Here is a 14,139-nt window from a genome sequence, read left to right on the forward strand (position 1 = left end):
CATCTGAAAGATTAGGGCTTATGTTGCATGTACTCTGATTGGTATCCACAGTTTCAATTTTCAGATAATCATCCTCATCAGCATTAATAACAGCAACTTTGTTAACATGAACAGTGTTTATCATTCCAGTCATATTTTCATCTGCTACATGTAACATATTAACATTCTCTCTACGGTAATATTTCTTCATAAGATTGATATGATACAGTCCCTTCTTACCCTCTACGTTTACCCAGTAGTCAACTGGACCATGCTTATCAATTATCTTGTATGGACCTCTCCATGAGAACTGCAATCGACCTTGTTTTTCTGGAACAAGCAAAAGCACTTCATCATCAGCTTTAAATCTGCGCTTACTACTCTTCAAATCAAATAAGACTTATATGTACTGAAAGATATATTCATCTTTTGAACAGCCAAATCAGAAACATCGGAAAACTTTTCACGTAGTTCCAAAACAAAAGAAATACACAAAAAAGAATTCAGTTTCCTTTTGCAGACAGCTCCGAATTTGTCCATAGTTCCTTCAATATTGTCAAGGGACCTCTCACTTGACGGCCATATAAAATCTCAAATGGTGAGAAACCTGTTGTATCACTTGGAATTTCCCTCATGGCGAACAGTGCCGCTGGAAGGAAACTATGCCACTGATTATGTTTCAACTCGCATATTTTCTTCAATATACTCTTTAAAATCTGGTGTTGCCTTTCTATTCTTCCATTGGCAGCAGGGTGATATGGGATACTGAAAAGAGGTTTGACTCCTAATAACTTGTGTACTTGCAACATAAGTTCTGATGGAAATTGTGGTCCTCTGTCAGAAAGAATTTCTTTTGGCACTCCTACTCTGGAAAAAATAGATATTAAGGCTTCTGCAATGTCTTCAGATGTTATGTTCTCCAAAGCTACTGCGTCTGGGAAGCTTGAAGCATGATCCACCATGGTCATAATACATCTATGACCTGCTTCACTAGGAGGAGAAATCGGGCCCACTAAGTCTATGGCAACTCGATAAAATGGCGTAGAGATCACTGGTAATTTAACCATCTGAGCCTTCTTTACTTTTCCAACAAGAGAAGATTTTTGGCATACATCACAAGATTTGCAATATTTATAGATGTCAGACGTCATACCTTGCCACCAGAAAATTCCATTAATCTTATTAAAGGTTTTCCTATGAGAAAAATGTCCACTTACCGGAATATCATGTGCATGGCGTAAAACTAATTTTATGCATTTAACTGGTACAACCAACTGTTCTTTTCCTAGTAACTGAGGCTTTTTACATTTCTGTATTTTCCTGTAGAGAAGTCCATTTCTCATCACGAACTCTTACTGCAACCCATTCTTGCAACATTTGACATCACCAGACCGACTCATTTCTCTTGCATATTTCAAAGCCTGGCAATTCTGCTGTTCTCTAAGAAAAGATTCATGATCAATGGGTATATCAAATGGTTCTGGTAAAGAAAGAGGGTGTACAATATTTCTCCTTTTTACCTGTGCTCTTGTTACTGCATTTACTTCTATGGAAGAATCCGTATTTTTCAGAGGAAACAAATTATGGTCTTGAACACCTGGAATATTGCCTAATAAGACAGTACAGTACTTTTTTGGAGCCCAAACAGCATTAACCCAACCTGTAAAGAGATTACATTTCAAATAAATCTTGACAATAGGGAATCTGTCCTTCCTGCCCAAATAATCAAAAAGAGTAGAATATGAACAATTTGTTCCAGGATCAGGAATTAAATCCTCTGATACCACTACTCCTGTACAACCTGTATCTCTAAGTATTGTAGATACTGTAGTACCATTCACTGTTCCACATACCATAGGTCCACATACTCCAGTGTTATCCAGAACTTGTCCTATCTCAAGAGAAGATTCAGATTTCTTTTTGGGTAACTTGTTAGGACAGTTTCTTGAAATATGTCCACTCTGACCACAACCGTAACATGAAATCTTACCTGGACGTGACGAATTAGCTTTCTCTGGTTTCTCACTCATACTGATCTTGTCACTGGAACTAGATACATTAGCATTGTGCCTAAAGGACTTCTGCTCATCCTTAGGATAACATTTGTGTGCTGAAGCATATGTGTCTGCCAATGATGAATAATCCTCTGGAGTTCTAGGTTTACGCTCCTTAAGGAAAAGACGCATTTCCTTAGGTAAAGTAGACATGAACTGATTACAGACTATAATGTTTCTCAAATCTTTGTAGTCTTTAGTTATCCTAAGACTATTCATCCACAAGTCAAAATTTCGAAATAATATATTCAAATATTGTTCATATGTGCTCTTGGAATCCATTTTTGCAGTTTTAAATGCTGTCCTGTACCACTCACTAGTCTTCTTGAATCCTTTCAAAAGAGCTTCCTTCAATGATGCATAGTCACTCGTAACGTCATCTGAGAGCGACGTGTAGATATCTAATGCCTTTCCTCTTAAAAGTGATGCTAACTGAGCTGACCAAGAGTTCCGATCCCAGTTGAGAGAAACTGCTACCTTTTCAAACCTTACTAGGTAGGCGGTGATATCATCAGTATCACAAAAAGGAAGAGGTCTAGTAGTATCCACAACAACTGTCACATGGCTAGTGTTAGATGTTGCTCCTCTGATCTTTTGCAAATCAAGTTCATGTGCCCTCTGCTTATCATTTTCTTCGAATTTAATCTTCAGAGCCCGTTCTTCTCTTTCAGCATATCTTTCATCACACTCATCACTATCTTTGATTTTCTTCTCTATAAAGTTCAAAAGAGCTTTATTTGAGAGTCCCATGGACAAACCTTCATCCTTCCAGAATTTATAAGACTCCATTTTACAATATCCAGTCTTAACCATTACCTACAAGCAACTTAATTTAAGAAACATTAAAGATACCTGTTACACAATAACAATAAGAAACTGAATTGTACTAGAAATAATTATTATGAATAAAGGACAATAACACTTTCATTACACAACAGTAACCATTCACCAAGCATCCAGATTCAACAATAAAGTTTTAATAAAAATAAATATAAAGTACAAAACAATAACTTTAAAATTATCAAACCAGTATATCTCTAGAGTCAGCTGGACTCTTACGTAACAACTGTTACCGGACACTGTTTCAAGAATTCGGTTTACATTTAGTTAACTATCGGAAGTCTCCCACTTGCGACCTTCCAGCCGAATTCTTAAAATGCCCCAACACTCAAAATAAAACTTCCCCACTCCAATTAACTGCACTATCATATGTTGTAATAGAAAATTTACGATCACCAAACCAATCACAAAGTAACGCAGGCCACTATTAACAAGGAAATATTTAAATTAGCCCTGGTGAGCACACCACTTAATGTCAAGGAATTCCGAAGACATTTTTCCCTGGTAAAGATAGCACTGCTTATTTGTGATTAGGGATGGTAAAACAAATAGAATTTTAGAAATAATGTTTAATTACAAATTTTAATATATTAACACCACTATGGATTATGAAATTAAAGATAGATTATTGAAATAAGGAAATAAACAAATAACGAACAACAAAAATATTAAGTAACTTATCTGTCTGACACCCTTTTAATATCAATTACCAAAATAAATCACCGATTGTCTTGTTACGAATAAATACCTCAGCAATTGCTCAAGAAAAATAGACCTTACAACACAGTACATAACACAAGTCACTGTTCATGGGTCTCTATGACATTTATCATACGCTAGATAATACACCAATTTGAATTTCGGATTCAGAGTCACTTATATAACGTATGCTTCAATGAACAACGGGAACTTGTGATAATAGTTAAAGTATTTTCAAAAAGTGCAGTAATTGCTCCGGGATTGTTAAAGGTCATGCACTGTTTCCCCAAGGGTCGAGGATTACCCTAGCTGAAACAAAAGGAAACAAACATACTTTGAGAAATTTAACTACACTTGTGATTAACACTACACTTATTTTAATAACTTAATTCGTAAAGAATTTTTAATTAAATACGCACTTAGACAATTTCAAATACATTTTTAACGACTTAAAAATTTTAAAGATACACATTTCACAAAAACTGATATAACAATATTTGTATAAACACAGGCAGTTAATCCACTTACTGCACGGCTAGGTGATTATAACGTGACTAAAGAAAATACAAAATTTCTTTTTCCCAGTCTATTATGGAACGGAAATACAAGGACAAAATCGCTAACAGAAACTTCGCAAATACTGTAACTTCAAATCCAGTCAATAGATGGTGTTACTAACATTATGAAATTCCATGACATAATCCATTCCATTATTAAAAACATAGCTGCGCTCTGTATAATAGGTCAAAGAAAAAAATTCCCAAAAATATCTAGTCCGTCCAGGATGTGTGCAATGCTAACTAATCATAACCACAGACAAACGAACGAACATCCTTCCCGTGGATCGGTATGTCACACCGAGTTCTCACGAGAACCAAAGTAAACTAAGATGTCATCATTTGACCTAGATGTCAAGGATGTATGTAAATTCGTTTGTCCAATACTGTTTCCTTCCCATGAGCAAACACTGTGAACGTTGTATCACTTTCTCTTTGACAGTCTCTCTGTAACTCAAGTCTCTTCAGAATGCTCTTATCTCAAGATGTACTTTGGCTTGTAAATATTTAAGAAGAATATACTATACTTTTTCTACGTCAAAGTGTTTCAAGCGCATCCCTCAACATGACTGATGTGAGAACTGAGAAATCTATCCAAGTCCATGACAGCCGGCCAACGTACACACAGAGAGAGAGAGAGAGAGAGAGAGAGAGAGAGAGAGAGAGAGAGAGAGAGAGGGAGGGAGGGGCTGAAATATGCCGCGATATCCAACCTCTGTTCGCCTTGGCGAATCATAAAGAACCAACTTGTGGCTGCCACTTCTTCCTAATTCTTAGAAGCTTGCCCCAGTCACAATATATATATATATATATATATATATATATATATATATATATATATATATATATATGGGTGTGTGTGTGTGTGTACTGTATGCGTGTGTGTGTGTGTGTAATTGCAATATCAAATTCTCAAAGTAATTGTGTAATGGGATTGTCGAGCTAAGTTTCCTTTACAGAAGTAGTGTATGTGATGATGAAGAACTACTGTAAAAAGTTGAAATTACTGAAAGAACAGTTTTTGTGCCATCTGCTCGCTCCCTCTCTCTCTCGCTCTCTCTCTTATATATATAGATATATATATTAATATATTATATATATCATATGGTATATATATATATATATATATATACTATAATATATATACATACCTATACATAATATATATAGATATATATCTATTAAATAAAAAAAAATATATTATATATCAATATATTATATATATATATATATATATATTATAATAAATATTTAATATTAATGTGTATATGTATATATTATATATATATATATATTTATAATATCTATATATATATATAATATATAATAACTATAATAATATATATTTATTTCATATATTTTATATACAGTATATATGTAAGTGTTTACATAATAAAAATATGGAATGTTAGTCCATATATATAAAAGACTAAAACTAAAGAGGTCAACCAGATTGCTTGCAGGAATGTGATCAGACTAGAGACGCTAAAGATGACGTATACAATAAAAGTAGGTTAAGATAACATGCCGTCACCTGTAGTCATTCAATTGTTTATAAACATTAGTCCAAGCTCCCTGCTTGAGACAACTACCGCGACCTATAATTCAAACGGCCTACGTGATCTGTAGCGTGTCTCATTTTGATTGTATGTTCATATGTTCGAACTACTGTCTGTTCCTTCATAACTTGTAACCGAGATGGTAGTAGAGCAGAACAGAGTTAGCTATCGTCATTAGAAGACCTGTAACTCTTTACCTAAGCTTTATCATGTAGAGAGAATAGAAGTAGCCATCATCATTGGCAGAAGCGATCAAGCTATCGTTATTAGAAGACTTGTACAATCATACCTGATCTTCACCATGTAAACTAAGAAGAATATATATATTTTTATACTTCGTGTTTTCTACAAGAACCTCCTCACCGAATCATCATGAGTTTAACACATCGTCGTCATAAACAAGAAGATAATCCTGACTTCGTAAGTGATCTATAAACCCCAAGACACTCCATTGAAGATGGAAGTGCAATACCAACCGACTTAGCGTAAGATTATCGCAAGTCTAACATTACCTCATAGGGCGCCTTATCATACAAGGCACAAGCCCTAAAAGTGGTGGCAAGCGTACCAGAAGGACTCTACAACTTCTCCGAAGATAAACCAGAATAATAAATCATGAAGTCACCGACGACGAAAAGCAAGAGATTCTTCAAGCAACTTAGTATCATCGTTAGTGAATAACTTCAAGAAACAAAACCGACGTGTCCTTTTTCCTACGGCAACGCAAGCTTCGTCTCTCATTAGAATCATTCAAGAAAACATCATTAGTGAGCGTTTCCGGCACTTCAAGAAACAAACCGAACGCGTCTGCAGCATCGGATCTTTCAAGGGCTCGAATCATCGAAACAACGCGCACGGGGGAAACTGAAGCCAAACCAGGTCATCCGCTAAATAGAGAAGGAGGACCAAGGCCGTGTGTCGTTATCGGAACACCGTGACTTCCCACAAACGCAAGCTAAGTACAATTTTTTATTCATTTGGAGTAACTTTGAGTGTTTCCTTTGCAGGTCGAATTTCGTTATTCCTGTGGCTGAAGTTACGAGACATTCTTAATCTTACTTTTTTACAGAAATTATCTACATCATTGAGATTTCGCTACTGCGAGTTTTTATCTTTGAGTGTCTGTTTCCAGAAGTTCTACTGAAATATCATAACCATATACTATGTTAATCTTATCATTTTGGGTGATTATTAATCCCTTACGTAACAAATCATATTAAACAGTGAATATGCGTTTACGCAGTGGACGTCTGTATTTATACAGATGCATGGATAGGGTCGTTAGGCACCGTAGTGATAAGAAAACACACAAAAACAAGTGGAACGCCCGTACAAATCTAGATAAATTAGAAGTAACACTATTTCGGGTCATGACAATAAATGCTCCTTTGCAAGTCCCGATCGCAGTTTTAGCCTTGAGTTTTTTGAGTTATATAAAATATCGAACCTCAATGACTCAACTTAACTTTAAAAATATGGCTGGATTGCAAGGAATAACATGTCTGTAAAAAACTTTCATCAGGCTAAATGAAAGCGACCAGGATCCCCTCACTATTTCAAATTTTAGCAAAGAATGAAGTACAAACAGTTAATATTGAATGCAGTAGAAATAACTTGTCTTAATAGTAATCGCTCAATTCCTAATAGTTCGTCATTCATTGCTTTATAAGTAACCAGCAACATAATGCTAAAAACACACAATACGTTGCCGATGGTAATGAAGAGAAGGATCCTAATTATTACAAAAAAGAAATAGAAACAGTACCCCTTTCAGAATCAAACAAGCAAACTCGGTTACTGTGTCACCTAGTCAAGCGGTCAAGGTTAGTTAAATCTGCCGAGTTTTCAAAGCAAAGCAAATTCCACACAATAAGCGACTCGAGCAGAGTGGGGAAAAGCGATGTTGGATCATACATGCCAAATACCTTTTTGAATTAAAAAGGAATTTCCTTATGCAGCACACGACCGTATCAAGTAATCAGAGCAGGTTCTCGTTTCTTTTTAATACATAAGTTTTTATTATAAGTAGGTGGATTAAGCCCAACTGTACGCGCCGTAAAAATTAGAATATCTAGTTTTATTTCTTTAGTACACGTAATATCCTGTATTTACGGACTCACCGTCTGTTGTTCGAACTTCCCTATTGAGAAGTCCGGATAAGCGAGCGCTTACAGATACCTCTATAGTTATAAAAAACATTGATCTGTATGTAGTGTAATTGTAAGATCCATCTAGGGGTATACAAAATATTATCTTACATCCTGCAAAATAAGGCGTGTTTATCAAAGGAAAATCCTATAAACCTTCAAACATATTAAAATCAGTTTGAACAAAAAAAAGAGACAATTAATCAAATAATAACTTATATAAAGGAACTATACATTTGTCTCATAAATCGTAACATTGTTCAAATGACCCAACAGAATTCTCCCACAACCGCAGTCGTAGTTTGCACGCAAAATCTCGAGAAGCATGCACCCTCGAACGTCTTAGTGCGTGTAAAAAGACTTTGCTGGGAAATGAAATTTTAATCCTTCCCGACACTCTGAAATATAACGATTTCCGCGAACAAAAGCCCTAGACACGGTTGACTAGCAGCAACAAGTTAAATCTAGAAAACACAAAAACTGATCCACAAACGTATACATATCGTGGATACGGAAGTTATAAATATCGCATTTTTTATTGTTGCTAATTTTTAATCCCGCCAATCAGTCGTAGATGAATCTCTCTGATAATCTATCTAAAGTAATATCCATAAAGTCATTCAAGCAGAGGTGATTCAGCATAAAAAAAAATTTTTTTATCTTTTACCTGAATACCAGGAAGTTTCTCCACTAGCGAGTGATCTCTGGGAGAAAAACGGATGTCATTGAAAACAAAATACGGTCTAAGGACAAACATAAAGCTATATACGTACCTTCTGGTAGAACCCCAATGAAATTTCAAAATAGAGATAAATGACGAAGTTGAAAAATGTTAGTAATAGGAGTCATTAGGAAATCAAATAAGCCCATATAATTTTTCCCTCAAATGTCATGCCATAAAAGATCGGACTTGGCGTATCTGCGTAGATTCTGTCGCTTAAACAAGGAAACGACTCCCGATAGTTTCCAGTGCGATGTACCGACGACATCTTATCTCTGTTAGGTTAGAATAATTTTTTTTCACCAACTTGGACTTACTTAAATGCTTTTACCAGATACCATTACCTAAGTGATTGTACCTCATACACCGTTTTCAGCACACTCAGGGGACATTATCAATTTTTACGTATACCTCCGGCTTACGTTGCACCCCAATTACAATATAGTGTTTGGAGACTTTTAGGGGATACCCTACATGCCTATATGGATGATCATGTAATCTTTTCTAATACCTTTGAAGTACATTCACATAAACTAGAGCTAGTGCTACAGAGACAAAGACAAATAATCTCAGAGTAAAATATCTAAATGTGAGTTTTTAAAACCGAAAATGTTTATCTAGGTTTTATGTGTCTAGTCAAGGTCTTAAAGTAGTCCATGGTAAGGTGTCGGCTATTCATAACTTCCCGGTACCTATTAACGTAAAAGGGGGATACAGCACTTTGGCGCTGTAGTGGGTATTACAATCGTATGTAAATATGTAACTCTTCAATCATGACAGCTCCTTTAACAGATCTTACGAAGAAGAGTGTAGATTTATTATGGTCTAAAAAGCATCAACAGGCGTTCGATATCCTAAAAGCGGAATAATGCAGCTCACCTAACTTAAAAAATCCCCGATTTAAATAAGGAATTTTTTTTTTTTTTGCAACAGACGCCTCAGACCAAGGGGTAAGAGGGTATTACTTCAGTAAACAGTTCTTCCCTATAGCTTTTTATTCACGTAAACTAAAGCCCTTTGACAGTAAATATGCAGTAATAGGCAAGGAAGGGCTAGGTATCTTTAACTCACTAGTACATTTTAAGTTCATAATCTATGGCTATCCTGATAAAGTCCTTACTGAACATGAGTCCTTTACCGAGTTTTTCAAAGGCTTTAATCACAGTCCAAAAGGAACTCGGTGACAAATGATCATTCAGGTCTTTGGAGCCAAGATAAGATATCTACCTGGGAAAGCAATTGTCATAGCTGACGCATTATCCCGCACCATACTGCAAAGAACCATTAATTGGACTAAAAAGATATAGGGACAAACATTCCGTTGCCATTGTTTAAAAAACCGTTATCTAAAAACAAGAAAATTCCTTAACCCAAGAGATCGCGAGCATTGAATATCTGGGTTGGAGCGCAGAACTGTTACAAACGGAACAAAGCAAGAGTCAACAGACCTAACCCAAACAATAAACACTTCGAACGGAAACAGAGTCAGCAGCCAATAAACAACCCAAAAACAATTAAACAAACCTTCGAACGGAAACAGGGTCAGCGGCTAAGCAAACAATAAAACACTTCGACAGAAACCCTAAAGCAAAAGTATATTTAAAGTATGTGTATCAGAATAATGTAATCAAATGTAATATTTATATGTAGGTCCGTGACGAGGAAAACCCGAAGAAACACAGCAGATGACTAACGACCAGGTAGTAGTAATAATCTCTTTCATACCAATCGTCATAAACTGGTTGCATTCCGTCATCCAGGGTTCCCTACTATGTCACAGAAAGCCAAATCACTGTTTTACTGGCCTACAATGCTTACAGATATAAAAAGCACATAACTGATTGTAACACGTGTCATGAAAACAAGGGACACACTAAGACACCTGTCAGTTAAGGGCCTATCCTGTGCCAAATCAATCCTTGAAAGAATATACGTAGAATTATTAACAGAATTACGAGTCTGACAGAGGGAATGAACACTTCTTAGTGTTAATAGTTCCTTGACACGTTATATAGAATTAATAGCACTAAAAACAAAACGGACCGCAATTGAGTGCGTTAGGAATATTTATGAGTGCTAAATCAGTAAACATGGAATTCAACACATGATAATCTGACTCGGGTGGTGTAAATCAATAATAATCTCCTTAACTCGTGTGAATTCCTTTCCATTAAGAAAACCAATAATATATTTTATCACCCAGAGTCAATCGGTTTGGTAGAATAATGGATAATTAAATAGGAAGTGTCAATGTCTTACGAGTTACAACTCGTGATATTGGATCCGAACTGGATTATAGCGGTTCTCGCGTTTTAAATACCTTTATCATTTATATCTTGTATCTATAGAATTGATGCCGCAAGTAGCCTTATACGGTACGCCGACTAGGAACAAAACTTTTCCCACATTCAAAAATTTCAAACCAACCATTAATTTATCAAATATATATAAAAAAATATAAAAAATAAAATAAATATGGATGCAAGTGGAGTCAATATAATACACTCCGTAAGAAGTCGGAAGGGTTACAAATTATAATAAAAAAGGAATCACGATAAAATCAATAAGCAAAACGTAACCATAGGTTAATTAAATATCCAAATATATATGCGTAAAGATTTGAACTCTAACTTAACGCTTTAGTAATAACAAATAAGCTAAAAGTTCAAACACATATCAAAACCTACTGACATATTGTCTGTCCCGGTGATTTATATTTGTAGTCAATGAAAAAAAAAATAATAATAATAATAAATAAATAAAATAATATGAAATAAAAGAGATTTTAAAGTCAGGAAGTCTAGAAGTGAAAATCTTATCTATGGAATAATCCTATATGAATCTTATACAGGGCTAATAATATATATAGAATTTGTATGGAAACCTTTTTCATTAGTTTGAATAAGGAATATTTAATTTAACATAATTACAATTATGCAGATTTCCAACATGAAACTAATATATTGTTCAATTTTGGTACTGTTTTTTTTTTCAGACATTCTTCTCATGTGGGTTGAGTATTAAAAAACAAAAAATTTATCCTAAAGTCGTATTTATTACAGCAAGTAACGTAACTCTTAGCTGGCTGAGAGCAATCTCCTGCCAAGTGACGACGTCATCATTGCCGTATCAGCATTTGTTCCTTTTAACCTCAATAATCTGCTTACACAGGCTTCATCTGTGTGTCGTCTCTGCTTGCGAAGCAGATTGACTGGAGAAAGGAATGCTTAGCCCGAACTTCTCATGGGCAGGGCAGACGTGTCTATCCGTATGCGCAATGCAACTTTAGTTAAGGAGTTGCAATCATTTTAAAATGAATAAACAAAATAAGCAAATAGAATTTCTATAACAACAAAATGAATTAATTTTTTTTCTGAACCTCATAGACAATTCGAGTCAATAATTCAGCTTATGACAAGGGTAAACGGACATTTAGAAGTATCAAGTCATGGATATGAAATATTTACTTGCAACATTAGCCTATTACAATTCAAGTAAAACATTCATGGGAAAATGTCACATTTTCTTGAAAAAACCCAAAGTTTATTTAGAAATTAGTTACATAGTGGGTTTTTTCGTTGCATCTCCTACCTATTAATAAAGTTTTTAAAATTAACCTCAGAGGATGCGCGCGAGAAAATTGAATATGAAACTTTTGTTAGGGGCACATAGGATCAGATTTTATCACAACTTAATTTCAGTTAGCATAGAGAAATACAGAATCATGATTAATCTTCTCTTTGACTCTTATGTTGCCTGGCAATCTTACAAATAGCTCCGTTTTCCACTTCTTTGTCTAGTAATTTACTACCAGTAATATCGAATTTTCTTTGGGATTCTTATTGATATCTGTTTATTTTTTATAATTATGGATATTTTTACAGTCATCATAGACCTGGATAGGTTCACTCATTGTTAATGCCATGGATAAAAAAGTTTGTACAGCTGACTCTTTTGAATTCCAAAATATCAGCGAATTCATGCGGGTTAAGTCTGGTCTAAATGGCTCTCTCCCCTCCCCTGTATTTGGATGTCGTCTGAATTTACTTTGCCCTTGTGACAAGTATAATTTCACTTGCAGGCTGATTAATGGAACCTGGTTACAGTATCCTGCAGTACGAGAGTTTCACATCGCAACTTCAAAAAATCGTTCGTCGCTGCGGACGACGGCAGTCGAGTAACAACCACCTACAATGTGAAAGGAATAAGCACCATCATGGACTTCTTCGACCGACACCCGTATCCCGTCGTTAATCTCGTTTTAATGCGGAATGCTCCTGCGGCTGTCGGAAATCGACTACAAAAGGGACATACTTCCGACAATTACGACCCGAAGGATATTCAACTCTACTTTGCTGGCGAAGGACTCGTGCTGGGGATGTTTTTATTCATCGCGAATGTATTCGTGTAGCTTAGGATGCAGAGAATAAGTATGAGCGCAAAATAGAACGTTGGACCCGCCCAGGCAAATTTTCCCCTTGTTTTAACCCTGTGAAATTGGCCCTTTCATTTGGCTATAGGTGGTTGTCTGGAACTGTGTAATGGACGAAAAGTTGTTCGAACGCTAGTTAAATGTTCGGTAGTATAACCTCGGTCATGTATCCTATATATATAAAGTATCATGTATCATATATATAAATGATCATAAATAACAGAATCGAAATATATTTTTTGCGTGTACGCACTAGGAATCTATATATAAATGATCATAAATAACAGAATCGAAATATATCTTTGCGTGTACGCAATAGGAATCTATTTAAAGTGCACATATATTAATCATAATTATATGAATCCATATACATATGTATAAACAAATCAGGTAGCCTATAATCAATCTGTTACCTTTTATCTTACCAATATCTGCAGTTATATATGAGTTAATATATGGATTAATGAATCAGATATATAACATTTAGCATAAAAATCAACAAATCAATCAGCATAAACATGAAATTTTTAATCAGTTAAAATATGATTTTTATCATGTTAATCTTCATTCTATGCAATTGTCAGAGTACATTAGTATTTTCTGTAGCATATGTATCTTAATGAGATGAAGTGAAAAAACTGTATCATTATATATCATGTGATCACTATTATTTACCAATATCATTGTTTTATATTTTATTACTTGAATCAATTCATGTACACAATGAATTTTTATTTACTTATATAGATATATTCACATAGTGTCTGTATTACACTCCTATAAGTCAAATGCAAGTCAAGTTTGAGTGATATTCAGTAGTTGGTTTTGGTAGCTGACCGAGCTAATGTAAGTGTTTACATAATAAAAATATGGAATGTTAGTCCATATATATAAAAGACTAAAACTAAAGAGGTCAACCAGATTGCTTGCAGGAATGTGATCAGACTAGAGACGCTAAAGATGACGTATACAATAAAAGTAGGTTAAGATAACATGCCGTCACCTGTAGTCATTCAATTGTTTATAAACATTAGTCCAAGCTCCCTGCTTGAGACAACTACCACGACCTATAATTCAAACGGCCTACGTGATCTGTAGCGTGTCTCATTTTGATTGTATGTTCATATGTTCGAACTACTGTCTGTTCCTTC

General features: G+C 35.0%; 1 protein-coding gene across 1 annotated transcript; it reads right to left on the reverse strand.

Moving 5' to 3' along the window:
• Positions 1-1,331: 1,331 nt before the first annotated feature.
• LOC135222547 (uncharacterized) lies at positions 1,332-2,822 on the reverse strand. The gene has a single exon (XM_064260634.1). The coding sequence runs from the start codon at positions 2,820-2,822 to the stop codon at positions 1,332-1,334; it is 1,491 nt and encodes a 496-aa protein (XP_064116704.1).
• Positions 2,823-14,139: the final 11,317 nt, after the last annotated feature.

The sequence above is a fragment of the Macrobrachium nipponense genome, chromosome 3 (genome assembly GCF_015104395.2).
Source record: "Macrobrachium nipponense isolate FS-2020 chromosome 3, ASM1510439v2, whole genome shotgun sequence".
NCBI lineage: Eukaryota > Metazoa > Arthropoda > Malacostraca > Decapoda > Palaemonidae > Macrobrachium > Macrobrachium nipponense.

Bases quoted from the DNA above. Each gene is read 5' to 3' on its own strand.
- LOC135222547 (XM_064260634.1), bottom strand. From the start codon at position 2,822: ATGGAGTCTTATAAATTCTGGAAGGATGAAGGTTTGTCCATGGGACTC.